Source organism: Herpailurus yagouaroundi, unplaced genomic scaffold, assembly GCF_014898765.1.
Source record: "Herpailurus yagouaroundi ecotype Mexico unplaced genomic scaffold, PumYag 140, whole genome shotgun sequence".
In the NCBI taxonomy this organism is placed as follows: Eukaryota; Metazoa; Chordata; class Mammalia; order Carnivora; family Felidae; genus Herpailurus; species Herpailurus yagouaroundi.
Window position 1 is genome coordinate 95,312,486 of NW_024412395.1, and position 15,699 is coordinate 95,328,184.

The following is a 15,699-nucleotide window of genomic DNA, read 5'->3' on the forward strand; positions in this document are numbered from 1 at the left end:
AAAGCACAAAGTGGCCTTCTGTGAAGTACCTAATCAATCACTAAGGATCATGATCTGAGCAAAGATAAAAGTTTCTTATCAAGTTTACATGGAGCTATACATATGCACAAATATAGATGCATGTGTACTTCTCAGTAGACTCTTAGATTTAGATCACCTCTTAGAACTGGAAGGGAGCTTCCCTAATCAAACTTCTATTCAATGAAGAGGAAACTGAGGTTCAGAAAGTTTACGTGAATATTCAAGGTCACACAGCTGCTAAATCTTTCTTTTCTCTCTCTTTTATTTAATTAGAAGCATTTTCCCAAATCTTCATAGTCCGCTTGTAGTACAATAGGACCCCCAGCTAGATCTCTTTGTTCTGGCCACCATGATGCGACAGGAAATTTCATAACTCTTCACATATCCTCCATTCACAAGTTTCCTTTGTCCCCTAAGTTTCATTTCTATAGTATGTGCCCTTGTCTTAAGGAACTAACACAAAGTTAGGTGCATAGTAGGCATTTGATACATAATCCAATAACTGGTTATTTGATCCTAACTTACAAATGTATGTTTTCTAGAACACCTCAATCAATGTGCACAGGGCATAGTACATGCTAAGTATCATCAGGATCCCAGCTAAGAGGAGTGCACAGTACACTGTCAAAGTGGGGAGCCCTGCACTGCATCCTTAATCTCCCTCCACCCTCAACACTTTCAAAGTTGGAGCAAAGCCAACCCTTTCAGGAAGATAGCCTTGTTTACAACATGGGAACCAAAAGAGGTACGGATGTGGCCTCACATTTCTGTTGGGCAATACAATGTTGGAAATGACTGGATTTCTTCACAAGCACCTTCCTACTTACCTTTATATCTTACTTCTCCCACACCCCCAATCTGAACCTGGCTAAAAGAAGAGGGTGATAATTCTGGGATAACCCAGTGCCATGTACCTCCAACACACACATAAACATCACACTGTGAGTTAACTAGAAATCTGGTCAATGTGTCTTCCAGGTTGACATTTAAAATGTATTGGAAGAAGGTTTTAGCAATGCTTATCTTCATTGAAAAGAAGAAGTAGAGTACAGGAAGGGAAACTTTGTTTTTATTTCATGAGATATTTCAATTTTTACTGATATCCCATCATCATGATGTTGGGCTGAGGAGGCATGGGAAACAACAACAACCACACACACACACACACACAATCTACAGAGAAGTGTTAGATAACATGTATTTTTAAGTTTTTAAGTAAATATCTGAGATCAAAAGCAAAAGGAGAGAAAGAGAGAGAGAAGAGGAACATAAAGAGGTTTGGACTTATTACGAAGGACCTAAAACCACAGGAACCCAGAAGGATGCTAGAACTGGTCATGTATCTTAATGATGGGAATAGTGACAACAGAAGGTCTACAGTAGGTTTACAGACCCCGCAGCAGGGAACTGGAACTGGTTTCCCAGAAAAAGGCTAAGAACCAGGAAAGAGTTGGCCCACGCTTGTCTGGAGATAGAAAAATACCAGTTAGCTCTGAGACGTGTCCTGTAAGTGAACTACCTTCCCTAGGCCATAGGGAAAAGAGAGCCACCTGGGGGACAGTCCCAAATCCCAACCCTGAGTGACAAATTGGTTAGGACACAAATCTGCCCTTTGAAATGGTGTGGAAACCCAGGACTAAGAAAAACAACAACAACAACAACAAATGCTGTGAACCATGTGACCCAGTAGAGCTCCAGTAAAGATAGCCATGACACTTCCCCTGGGTAGACTTCTTCATAATCCAAAACATATGCAAGATGCCCATGAAACAAAATGCTCTTCAACATATGAGCTCACAATCAACATTCCATAGAATTAATACCTCTACCATCAACACTCAGCCAACATAACAGTTGGGAGAATTTATACCTGAGGGACTGAAGATAACAGAGCATCTGAATGTGCCTTTATAATAAGCATATTTTGGGGGGCGCTTGGGTGGGTCAGTCGGCAAAGCGTCCGACTTCAATTCAGGTCACGATCTCACAGTTCGAAGGTTCAAGCTCCATGTCAAGCTGTGTGTTGACAGCTCGGAGCCCGGAGCCTGCTTCTGATTCTGTGTCTCCCTCTATCTCTGCCCCTCCCCCACTCACGCTCTGTCTGTCTCAAAAATAAATAAACATTAAAAATTTTTTAATAAAATAAAATAAAAACAATAAGTATATTTTTTAAATCCAGGAGAGTTTTATCTAAAAAAGTTCAAGATTGAAGGAATGTTTTTATCTCTTCTCCCTCTCTAAAATCCACTAAATTTCACTCATATGTGGATCTTGAGAAACTTAACAGAAGACCATGGGGGGGGGAAGGGGGAAAAAAAAGTTACAGAGAGAGACAGAGAGAGAGCCAAACCATAAGAGACTCTTAAATATTGAGAACAAACAGAGGGTTTATGGGGGGGGAGGGGAAAGTGGGTGATGGCCATTGAGGAGGGCACCTGTTGGGATGAGCACTGGGTGTTGAATGGAAACCAATTTGACAATAAATTATGTTTTTTAAAATCCACTAAAAATGACACTAAAGGTATAATCCCACAAGGTAAAGAACAAAGAAAATGTGAAAGAATATATGAGATATTTTTTAATAGAAATCAAAAAGTAGATGTTATTGGACCAGAAGAAAAGACACAAAGACAATGAAGGGAGCTAAAGAAATCTTCACAAAAACCATAGTAACCTCAGAAAGATAAGAGGAAATATTGCATTAGTGAGGCAAGAAAGAGGTGCTCTAAAAGGGAACCTCAAGGAACAGGAAAAAAGCCTATTAGAAATTTAAAATATGATCAGAAATTTTAAATGCCAATTAACAGGCTGGAAGATAAAGTTAAGGGTAACGTCAATGGGATGTGGAAAGATGAAGACATTGAAAAACAAAGAGTGATTTAAAAATATATATTAGAGAAGCAACCTTGGGGAATTCAACACACAAGTAAAAGGAATCCCAGAAAGAAGAGAATAGAGAAAATGAATGGTAGAAAAGTACCAAATAAATACTACAAGAAAATTTCACAGAATCTGAGTTTCTAGATTAAACAGATTCACCAGCAAAATGAATGAGAAAAGAGCTCCCACCAAGACACATCATTGTGCATTCTATAACTAAGATTGGGGTGCCTGGGTGGCTCAGTCAGTTGAGCTTGACTCTTGATTTAGCTCAGGTCGTGATCCCAGCATTGTGGGATTGAGCCCCACATTGGGCTCCACATTGGGCAGGAAGCCTGCTTGAGATTCCCTCTCTCTCTCTCCCCCTCTCTACGTCTCTCCCTTCATCATGCTCTCTCGCTCTCTCTCTCTAAAATAAAAATTAAAAATAAATTTAAAATAACACTAAGAACATAAAGAGAATATTCTAAAACTTTCTAAGAGAAAAGTCAGTCTCATACAACAGGTCAAGAATCAGAATAGCACGAGCAGTGTCAACAGCAACCCTAGAAGCTAGATGAAACTAAGAGCCTGAAAAATTCTGAAGGAAAATGAATTGCAACCTAGAATTCAATACTCAGCCTAAATACCAGTGAAGTGCAGGAGCTGAATAAAAGCTTTTTTGGAAATTCAAGATCTTCAAAAAGTTATTTCCCTTATATCCTTCCTTATCAAGACCCACTAATCTAGCAAAATAAAGGATAAACCAAAATAATGACGATAGATGACATTTATATAGTACCTATTGTATGCTAGGCATTCTTCTAAATGCTATATTGGTGTCTGTGTGCTCATTTAATTTAATCCTCATAGATTTTAGCTGAGCATTGTTCTTATACACATTTTACAAGGTATTAGAAGAAAGCTGAGAAATCTGCCCTTGGTCACAAAGCAGTAGTTATAGTAAGCATTAAAGCACCAGAGCCATGCGCTCAAAGAAAGAGGAAGATTTAACACCCATTCATGAAAGGAACTTCCTCAACCTGATAAAGATCCTCTGTGAAAAATCGTCACTTAACATCACATTTAATAGAGAAAGGTTGAATGCTTTACCCCTAAGACTGGGAACAGGGCAAGAATGTCCACTCTCACAACTTCTCTTCGGCATCATATTGGAGGTCCTAGACAATGAATTAAGGCAAGAAAAATGAATAAAAGACATTTTATTTTATTTGTTTATTTAAAAATTTTTTAACACTTTATTTACTTTTGAGAGTGAGAGCGGGAGAGGGGGAGGGACAGAGAGAGAGAAGAACAGAAGATCTGAAGTGGATTCTGCACTGACAGAAGCAAGCCCCACGAGGGGCTCGAACTCACAAACCATGAGATCATGGCCTGAGCTGATGTTGGTTGCTCAACCAACTGAGCCACCCAGGTGCCCCACTAAAAGAAATTTTTAAAACGAAGAAATAGGGGCGCCTGGGTGGCTCGGTTGGTTAAGCGTGCGACTTCGGCTCAGGTCATGATCTCGCGGTCCGTGAGTTCGAGCCCTGCATCGGGCTCTGTGCTGACAGCTCAGAGCCTGGAGCCTGTTTCAGATTCTGGGTCTCCCTCTCTCTCTGCCCCTCCCCTGTTCATGCTCTGTCTCTCTCCGTCTCAAAAATAAATAAACGTTAGAAAAAAAAAATTAAAAATAAATAAATAAATAAATAATAAAACGAAGAAATAAAACTGTCTTTATTCTCAGATGACGTGATTATGTGCCTATAAAATCCAAAAGAATCTTTAAAAAAATAAAGCCACTAAAACTAATAAGAGAATTTACTGAAGTCCCAGGATACAAGGTCAAGTTACATAATGCAGTTATATTTCTATATACTGGTAAGAAAAAGAAACTGGAAAAAAATTTGAATACCATTTATAAAAGCATCAAAATAACCACAAAATACCTAGTGACAAATTTAACAAAATAGGTACAAGATCTATGTACTGAAAACTATAGAACATTGCATAGGTAAATTAGGAAATACATAAAAAAAAAAAAAAAAACTGGTTGGGGCACCTGGGTGGATCAGTTAAGCATCTGACTCTTGATTTCAGCTCAGGTCACGATCCCAGGGTCATGGGATCAAGCCCTGATTCCAGCTCCATACTAAGAGCGGAGGCTGCTTGGGACTCTCTCTCCCTCTCTCTCTGCCCCTCCCCTGCTCACACTCTCTGTCTCTCTCAAATAAAGAAACAAACAAATATTAAAAAAAAAAAGAAAGAAAGAAAGAAAGAAAGAAAGAAAGAAAGAAAGAAACGGGGGCACCTGAGTGGCTCAGTTAAGCGGCTGACTTCTGCTTAGGTCATGATCTCACCACTTGTGAGTTCAAACCCCTCATTGGGCTCTGTGCTGACAGCTCTGTGCTTTGGATTCTGTGTCTCCATATCTTTCTGCCCCTCCTCTGCTCACACACACACACACACACACACACACACACACTTTCTCTCTCTCTCTCTCTCTGAAAAATAAATAAACATTAAAAAAAATTTTTTTTAAAGAAAAGACATAAAAAACTGGAGAAAGATACCACGCTATGGATTGGAAAACTCAATATTGTTAAGATATCAACTTTCTCCAAATTGATCTGCAGATTCAAAATAATCCATATCAAAATCCCAGTAGGATAATTTTGTAGAAATTGGCTATCAGACTCTAAAATCTATCTGGAAATGTAGTTAAAACCATTTAGGGGGCAAAAAAAAAAAAAAAAAGGCAGGCCCTGGAGAGTTAACCTGTCCAGATCGAAAACAGGACTATGAAGGGCCCCATGAATGAAGTCTCCAAGAAGGAAATATATATATATAGATTATCTGATGAATATTGATGTATTGAGGGAGACATTTGAGAATGATGTAATAAAAAGTAATGGAAAATCCTATTGTTAATTCCAGAGAAAATAGAACTTGTACAAAGAAAGAAAATGTAAACATTGTACCCAACTATGAATAATTTTTTACATAGTCATTATAGCAAAAACATTGAATGTTGGTTTAACCGGAAAGTGTGATTATCTTTCCTGGGAGACTGGGAGAGACAGTATTTATGTTTGCTTGGACAGTGGTAAATGCTGGACAGAGTTTGAAAAAGTGTTAAATCCTCAGAAGCCAAAGGAGAAGGTCAATAAATGATATCTAAAACTGGGGGGGGGGGGGGGGAGGGTGTGCAGGGGACAGGAATCAAGAACCAGCTGAATAAGCATGATATTCAGATACATGGATATCACTATTGGGGTGCCTGAGTGGCTCATTCGGTTAAGTGACCAACTCTTGACTTTGGCTCAGGTCATGATGTCACGGTTTGTGAGTTCGAGCCCCAAGTTGGGCTCTGTGCTGCCAGAGCAGAGCCTGCTTGGGATCCTCTCTCTCCCTCTCTCTCTGCCCCTCCCTGCCTCAAAATAAATGAATAAAAATTTTAAAAAAAGAAATATGTACAGCACCATTAAATGACACAGCTATGAAAGTTGAAAGTTGTTGCCTTTCCCTGCAAGGAGTAGTGTAGGAGGGTTGCTGTTAATGTTCATTATAAGCTTTATAAAGCTATTTCACTTTTTTGAAACAATGTACATGAAATACTTTTATTTCTTAAAAAACTAATTTTAGAAAGTCTGAAACATGTTCTGTTTATTTTATATATTTCTAATTCTTTAATTCATGTTTACCCTCAAGGTTGGAAGAGGGATCTTGAGTTTAAACTCAGAATACCAGGATGGATACAAACAACAGTGTTAAGAACATAGGTGTTAGCCACTTAGGATTTTCTAGAAGGGACAAACCCGCAGATCTTTGGCCTCTCCAACCTCTGCAGCAAAAGGCTGTAGTCCATCATGATTTCTTGGTTAGTGGTCACCTCAGAAAAGACACATCTCAGGGGGCACCTGAGTAGCTCAGTTGGTTGAGCGTCCGACTTCAGCTCAGGTCATGATCTCACAGCTTTGGGTTTCAAGCCCTGAGTCGGGCTCTGTCCTGACAGCTCAGATCCTGGAGCCTGTTTCGGATTCTCTGCCCCTCCCCCGCTCGTGCTTTGTCTCTCTCTCTCTCTCTCTCTCTCTCTCTCTCTCTCTCAAAAATAATAAACTTAAAAAAAATTTTTTAATTAAAAAAAAAGAAAGAAAAGACACATCTCACGAAGACTCTTAGACCAAAGAGGAGGCAGCCCTTTTATTTTGACTGCATCTACGAGAATTTTCAGCCTCTGAAAGATGCTAGTTCGAATGCAAGTTGCACAGAAAGGGGTCATCTTAAACCCCTTTCGAATAAAACCCAGACTATCAATTAATGTTTTTGCTGGAACTGGTAAGAACGGGCCACTGAACTGAGGCAAGGGATGGCGATGGGGCCATGGTTGGTCAGAAGTGTAACTAGGGTAGGGAAAAATAGTGTATTTCAACATAATTACATGGAGGCTGGAAAATTTTAACCAAGCCTACAAAACAAATTCTCTTTATTTTTTTTTAAACTTGATATTCTTTATTTATTTAAGTTCATTCATTCATTCGTTCATTTTTAGTAATCTCTACACCCAATGTGGGACTTGAACTCATGACCCTGAGATCAAGAGTCACATGCTCTTCCCACTGAGCCAGCCAGGTGCCCCCAAGACAAATTTTCAAAACTTAAAATTAGCAAGCATCGAGCAGAACATACATTCACATCCCAATCCCTGTCCCCCACTCTATCCTGATGTTCCCCTCAACCCTAACCTAGCCCCATCCCTGGCTCTCTAGCATCTCTGACACCCCAGTCCCCTCCTAAGATGCACCCCGTCTCTGATCCCAGCCTCACCCTGGACACTAAGCCCTTTCTGAGGCGAACCATCTCCCTGACCTTGACCAGGTATCTAATCCTTATCCTACCTAGTGGTTTAAACACTGGTTTTTGATATTTCAGCATACTGTGTTATTTTAGTACCCACATCTGACATTGCTACAGATCTGAAATGCAAATTATTTATGTCTTGAGCTATACCCAGAGAATTACACTGCATTGGAAATCTAATTGAACAATGTTGCCCTTGTTTGGAAGGAGTTCTGAGTACAGTTGCCCCTTAGACGACACAGGGTTAGGGACACTGACCCCACCCCCACACCTTGCACTCAAAAATCTATATGCAACTTTTGACTCCCCAAAATCTTAACTGCTAACAGCGTACTGTTGACTGGAAGCCTTACCAATAACATAAATAGTAGATTAACACATATTTTGTATGTTATATGTATTACATATTGTATTCTTACAATAAAATAAACTAGAGAAAATGTTATTAAGAAAATCATGGAGGGGGTGCCTGGGTGGCTCAGTCGGTTAAGCGTCCGACTCTTGATTCCAGCTCAGGTCATGATCTCACGGTTTGTGAGATTGAGCCCCGCATCGAGCTCTGCATTGACAGTGTGGAGCCTACTTGGGATTCTCTCTCTCCTTCTCTGTCTGGCCCTCCCCCACTTGCCTTCACTCTTTCTCTCTCTCTCTCTCTCTCAAAATAAATAAATAAACATTAAAAAACAAAATCATGAAGGGGTGCCTGTCTTGCTCAGTCAGTAGAGCATGGGACTCTTACTCTTAGGATCATGAGTGTGAGCCTCATGTGGATTGTATTTAAAAATTTTTTTAAATCAGGAGGAAAATACATTTATAGTATTGTATTTATTTTTTAAAATCCTCATATAAGTGGACGCATACAATTCAAACCAGTGTTGTTGGAGAGTCCACTGTATATCCGTTCCTATTTAAGACACTTCCAAATTATTTTATTACTGTTTGATTCCCATTTCCCAGGTTGCTAGCGAGGCCAGGCATGTTTTCAGATATGTATTAGTCATTTGTATTTTCTCAGGCCCAATATGGATCCATATTTACTTACTAAAGCCCTGATGGAGCGGTCTTTGGAATAGCAGAGAATGAAGGACGATAAGCATTTAATCAGGCAGGAGGAGAAGGCAGAAGGGCATTAGGGGAGGGAGGGAGGGAGCGAGGGAGGGAGGGAGGGAAGGAGAGGAAAGGGAGGTTCCCATGCCCAGTATCCAGCCTTCCTCCCTGGGTTTCTGCATTCGTCTGGCTTCTCTCTGCACCAAATCTATCCCCTAGGGCTTGGGCCCTAACTCCTTTCTCATCAACCGCCTTGGAGAACCCCAGCTGGATAGGCCAAGTCACCTCCATCCTGGCCCCCAGAAAAGCATTGTAGACAATGATCCCCAGAAAATGGTCACTCTCCCAAGGATGTCTTTTTGCTCCAACCACTAATTGGACTACACTAGTAGCCCCTGAGCATTCACTCCAGTTCTGACTTCTCTCCCTGAGACTCACCACACACCCCCCACACTCATCCCATTCCTACACCTCATTCTGTACCTGCTCCCAAGCCCATCTGAACCTCCCTCAATCTCATCCCCGATTTCTCCCTGTTCTGGATTTCCCCCATCCTTAATTTTCATCCTTCTCTGATCTTCTGCCTTGTTCCAAGCTGCCACCCCATCCCTGGCTCCCCACCACATCACCTCCAACTCCAACCTCATCCCTGATTCCAATCTCAACCTTGATCTAAACCCCATCTCTGAACATCTCTCCACCCCCAACCTCAAACCAAATGAAGCTTTTCCTTTATGTTTTCTTCCAAAAGTTTTATAGTTTCAGCTTTTGTTATTAGGTCTTTGATTCATTTTGAATTAACTTCTGTATGAGGTGTAAGGAAAGAGATCAAGTTCATTCTTGTGCATGTAGGTATCTAGTTTTCCCAGCATCATTTGTTGAAAGACTATCCCTTCCCCATTGAAGAGTCTTGGTGCCCTTATCGAAAACCATTTGACCATTTATGCTGACTTAGGTTTCTTTCTGGACTCTTTATTCTAGGTCTTCTTTATCCATTGCCTTCATCTGCTTAAGTATGTTGGGCACACTTTTTGACTTTTTGTCACATCATATCCTACAACCATATTTAAAGGCAAGAACCAAGGATGTGTGTGTGTGTGTGTGTGTGTGTCTTTATTCTTTTTTTAAATTGTTTTCATTTTATTTTAGAAGGAGAGTGTGTGTGAGTGGGGGAGAAGGGCAGAGACAGAGAAAGAGAGAATCTTAAGCAAGCTCCACACTCAGCGCAGAGCCCAACATGAGGCTTGATCCCATGACCTTGGGATCATTTCTTAACCGAATAATCCATGACATGAGCCCGGCATACCCTGGGATCATTACTTGAGGCCAAATCAAAAGTCAAATGCTTAACTGAGGTGGCCCAGGTGCCCCTCTCTTTCTTTGTTCAATCAGGAGTACTTCCCAGGAGTCCTCCAGTCCCGGCAGACTTCCTCTTAAGCAATGGTGCACTGAAGCCAGTTTGTACCTGCTTGTGAAAGCAGATCATTACATTTCCTAGATTTTTGTGAGCTGGTTACTAAACACCACCACCCCTGACATCGCCACAGTGGAGCATTTACACCAGGCAACTTGGCAAATGCTACAAATCAGGACTTTTTTTTCCCCAGGACAGTGGTTGACCAGCACACTAATGCCCTTAAATCTTATTAGTCAGAAGTGAATGATAAGGCCACTCCTAGCAAAAAGGAGTCTTAGAAAGGAGTACCTGTCCTTTTTGGCCTCTCTCAAGGGAACTGGACTTTGCTGACAGGCAAGAAAGAGAGAGTTGGGGCAGCAACCAATGCTGTTTGCCACTAATGGCTCCCAATGGTGGGAACTTTCTGTAGTCACTTAAAAGAATGTCTGTTAAATGTCTTTAAGTGTCTCAGGGGACAGGGTGCTATGGGCTCAGTGGTAGGATGGACTGAGCTCTAGCAGCTGACATAGCAACTACAGTAAGGGGAGGGGCAGCAGGGCAGGCTTTCTCAACCATACAAGGAGGGTCTGATAAGGACGTGACCCCAGTAACTTCCTGTAACCACAACGGGGCTGCCTTGACATAGAGACTGTGGACAGCCAGTGGGTGTGAGGCTTAGAATGGGGTGCTGATGGCAAGGGAGGAGCCCCGAGGGGCTGCAACAGGGGCAGGGGCCTAGAAGGTAGTAGAAGTGTTCCCTGAAGAAGAGCCAACAAAGGAAGGCCTGCTGTCCTTGGACAAGTGCTCTTTGCTGATGAGGCCATGGATGGCCATGATCTTGATGAGTCCATGGCGAAACTTCTGGCCAATGAAGGCGTAGATGATGGGATTGAGGCAGCTGTGGAAGAAGCCCAGAATCTCGGTGGCATCCAGGGCCCGGCCAATGTCATTGCGGCGCTCACAGGTCTCTTTGATTGCCTGGAGCCTCATGAGGGTGTCTGCGATCAGGACCAGGTTGTAGGGCAGCCAGCAGAGCAGGAAGATGAGCACGACAGCAAAGATGACCCTCATGGCCCGGTGTTTCTGCCCCATGTGGGCCTCAAACAGCGTGCGCAGGGTGAGTCCATAGCAAAATAGCATGACCATCAAAGGCAGGAGGAAGCCAAAGGTCTGGGGCAGGACCCGCATCACCATCCGCCATTTTGTAGTATTGGCACCCATGTCCTCATAGCAGACTGGGCTGGAATAGGGGGGCTCGATGGCCTCACGGAATATGAAGATGGGCAGGGCCAAGAGCAAGGACAGGGCCCAGATGCCTAAGCATATGAACTTGACCCAGTGCCGCTTCCGAGTCAGCGTGCGTGTGGCATGGACAATGGCCAGGTAGCGGTCCACACTGATGCAGGCCAGTAGTAAAATACCACTGTAGAAATTGACTTCCTTCAGAAAAGAGACCACCTTGCAAAGGGCTGTGCCAAAGATCCAGCCCTTTGCCTTGGAGGCAGCCCAGATAGGTAAGGTCAGGGCGAAGAGCAAGTCAGCTATGGCCAGGTTCAGCAGATAGACATCAGTGACGGATCGGCTGACCTGACTGTATAAGACAACCAGTATCACCAGGGAGTTTCCCAGCAGGCTCAGCATGAAGACCAGGGCATAGATGACCACTACGGTATATTTGTTGAGTGTTTCAATCTCTATCCTACAGGGACTATATTCTTCTGTGGGTGGTGTGCCAGTGAAATTTTCAAACTCGTCCATCAACTCCCACCAATCAGTGTCATTCCCAATATTTTCCATTAAGACAATCATGGAATCTTTCTAGTTGAAAGATAGAAAGAAAGAAATGTGATTTAGTAACTCAAAATAAAATCACTCATCAAGGATGTGAGAAAAGTTATTCAAATATTTTTTGCTTTTCTGTTGGTTTGGCAACAGGAGATCCCTTCCTTTGCCCCTATTTTAGACTTCTTTAGAGGTCAGTTTCACAGCATCAGCATTTGAGAGAAGTCCCCATCTTGTTCCCTCATATCACTCCCTAAATATCCGCAGAACCATCAGCAGTTTTCAATTATCTTCCTAAATTGGGAAACATTTTGCTGAAGCAAAATCATACCAGAAGACCAATGTGTAAAACCGATCAAAGGTCATCTGCTGCGGGGCGCCTGGGTGGCTCAGTCGGTTAAGCATCTGACTTCGGCTCAGGTCATGATCTCACGGTTTGTGAATTCGAGCCCCACATCAGGCTCTGTGCTGACAGCTCAGAGCCTGGAAGAGCTTTGGATTCTGTCTCTGTCTCTCTCTCTCTCTCTCTCTCTCTCTCTCTCTCTTTCTGTCCCTCCCTTGGTCATCCTCTTTCTGTCTGTCTGTCTCTCTCCCTCAAGAATAAATAATCATTTTTAAACATTTTATTTTTAAAGTCAGCTGCTGGGAAGGAGGGGGGGCTCCATCTCTACCCAGACACCTGCTAAGATGGTTCCCCCAAAACTCCCAAGCTCTCCAGAAAACAGTCTGAAAACCTTTGGAAAATTACCAAGAAATAAGAATACCTGCTATCCAGTCTTCATTCCATCCTGATTTATCATTAATAAGCTGTGTGACCTTGAGTGGGTGATTTTACCTTTATAGATTTCAGTTTTGTCATCTGCAAACTTGAAGCGGGCAGCGTATTTAACCCCTGAGCTGCTTCCAAGCCTGAGGTTCTAGAAATTCATTCAGATCCACACACTTTAGGAGGTTCTCCCCTTGCCAATCCGTCTTTTTTTTTACAGAAGACAACATTTTAGGGCAAAGCAAGCCTCTTCCCCCCCAAAAAGGGGGAGGTGTGAAAGGAGGAGGTGACAAGACCGTGGCCCCCTTGTTACCACCTACAAGCACGTATGAGGTCAGAACTGAATACACAGTCACAAGGGAACAGGCAAGAAGCCAAGTGAGCACAAATCTTCAGGTCCCACAGAAATGGATGCATTTTGTAAAACACAATCAAACTAAATCTCCCTCCCCAAAGAAAGTCCTGGCAGTAGAGGTTGCTTCCTACCTGAGGCACTGGCAAGGTGTGTCCAACTGTAAGAGCCTGGAACTCACAGATCAGAGTGACTTAACAGTTAGAGGAAACTTGATGAATAAAGGGAAATAGACAAGCCTCTTCCTAGCACACCTCCTCTCTGAGCCCTGCCCACAACCGTATTTGGAGAACAGATGAAGTCAAGGGACCACAGGGCGTTAGAGACTTCCAGGATCTGTATGTCCACGCAGGGGTACCAGACATGAAGATAGAGTCAAGGGTCCACTATCTGAATTCTCCACATGGATGACTATTTTTATTTTCTTCCTTTTCTGGAGTTTGTTTCCATTTGTTGATCCCTTAAATTCCCTAGCAGATCACCTTTGAAAGCTTCCAACTTGCTTGGGTATGAATAAAGGGGAGAGGACTTTGCTTCTGACAGAGACTTCAGGACCCCACTGTAGGTGAGCCTTGTAGGAGCCCCCCACTTAGGAGGGCCTGGCGGGGGTGGGGGGCAATCACTATCCACAATTGGATGATTGGAATAGCCTGAGGCGGGGGGTGGGGCAGGGACGGGGTTGGGGGGAGTGGTGGGCACTCCTGCAGTCTGGCTGGACCACAGGGAGACCACTGGACCTGGGGCAATCCCTGAACAGAGGGGTTGGAGTTAACGTCAACTTGCTTCTCTCCCAGAATGAAGGGTGACTTCTTGCAACCTGCCTCAGCTGCTCCCAGCAGCTAATGTCTGTCCCCTGGCTTCATTCTTCTGGTACTGTAACCACTTCTCTGATACAACATGAATCCTACCGTATTGTAATGATAGGTTTACAAGTCAGCCTTCCCCCAGGAGACCGTGAGCTCCTAGAGAATAAAGACCCTCTCTGACCCACCTTCTGATCCTCTACCAGGGAACAAAGCAGGTGCTCAATTGATGGTTGTAGAAAAAATGAGACATACCTCCTGTGATTCATGGATCGGATCACCACCATGATTCAGAGCGTCTATTGCTTTCGGCCACACAGTCATATATAAGGTGTGCCTGAAAGCTTCACTTCCACACAGCCAGGCTGGTCTGTCTGGGATTGTGTTCTCCCAATCATCCTCTATGGTTCACAGCACCAACCTGTTCAAGCATAAAATCTACCCCCTACCATAAGTGCCAATTAATCATGCCCCCAGTGCCTACAATTCTGCCACTGGCACTCCTCCTGGGTGCTCTTATCATTCACGAACGGTAGCAGGAAGTATAAGGAGATAATTGTCCTGGGGCCACCCATGCTTTCACTCATGCCTTACTATCCTGATCTGATACCTCGATCAGAAAGCACTGGAAGATGGGGTAGTCCCTGAAGGGAATAGACATTCCACTATTAATCATCTAGGGGAAAAGTAATCCTGGGGCAGTAAACAGTGACTGGTAACACACAAGAGAACAGACTGTCTGGGGCCTGTCTGCAAACCGCCCACGCATCCTCAAGTGCAAGCTGAGGCCACAGGGGGGAAGAGAGTGTTTGCCACAAGGGGGCGGCAGTTGCGGGATGGGGAAGTTCTTGCAAGGGACCAGTGAGAAAGACCAGGGCAGGAGCAGCCCCAGTGAATACCTATTGTATTTATACTCTTTGTATAAAACTCCCTTCTGCTTTTCTTACGCCCTCAGTCCAGTCAGTACAGCATTCCCATCTAAACCAATGAGTGACTGAGGTATGGAGGGGAAGGGGCTGGTCCATCCTCAAGCCCAAGAAGCAAAAGACAAGCAGTCCTCTGGATGAGTGTAGGGGTAGCAACACTGGTAGCTTAGGTCTCCAGGGGGAAGCTGATCCGGAGGACAAGAGTTAAACGTCTAGATGGCCAACAGACACATTAGAAGATGCTCCACATCACTCCTCACCAGGGAAATACACATCAAAACCACACTGAGATACCACCTCACACCTGTCAGGATGGCCAAAATTAACAACTCAGACAATGACAGACGTTGGCGAGGATGCGGAGAAAGAGGATCTCTTTTGCACTGCTGGTGGGAATGCAAACTGGTGCAGCCGCTCTGGAAAACAGTGTGGAGGTTCCTCAAAAATTAAAAATAGAATTAACCTACAACCCAGAAATTGCACTACTAGGAATGTATCCAAAGGATACAGGAGTGCTGATTCATAGGGGCACGTGTACCCCACTGTTTATAGCAGTGCTATCAACCATAGCCAAATTATGGAAAGAGCCCAAATGGCCATTAACTGATGAATAGATAAAGAAGATGTGGCTTATATATACCATGGAATACTACCTGCCAGTGAGAAAGAATAAATTCTTGCCATTTGCAACAACATGGATGGAACCGGAGGGTATTACGCTAAGTGAAAGAAGTCAGGCAGAGAAAGACATATCATATGTTTTCACTCATATGTGGAATTTAAGAAACTTAACAGAAGACCATGGGGGGAGGGGGAAAAATAGTTTCAAGCAGAGAGGGAGGCAAACCATAAGAGACTCTTAAAATCAGAGAACAAACTGAGGGTTG

The 15,699-nt window shown here is 43.2% G+C and overlaps 1 protein-coding gene across 1 annotated transcript; it reads right to left on the reverse strand.

Annotated features, from left to right (window-relative positions):
- Positions 1–10,133: 10,133 nt before the first annotated feature.
- LOC121031057 (C-X-C chemokine receptor type 2) lies at positions 10,134–13,303 on the reverse strand. Its single transcript, XM_040476220.1, has 2 exons — positions 13,218–13,303; positions 10,134–12,001 (listed from the first exon to the last, which is right to left on the reverse strand). The coding sequence occupies exon 2, from the start codon at positions 11,990–11,992 to the stop codon at positions 10,919–10,921; it is 1,074 nt and encodes a 357-aa protein (XP_040332154.1). The 5' UTR covers positions 11,993–12,001; positions 13,218–13,303; the 3' UTR covers positions 10,134–10,918.
- Positions 13,304–15,699: the final 2,396 nt, after the last annotated feature.

Coding starts and splice junctions, on each gene's coding strand:
- LOC121031057 (XM_040476220.1), bottom strand. CDS start 11,992: ATGATTGTCTTAATGGAAAATATTGGGAATGACACTGATTGGTGGGAG.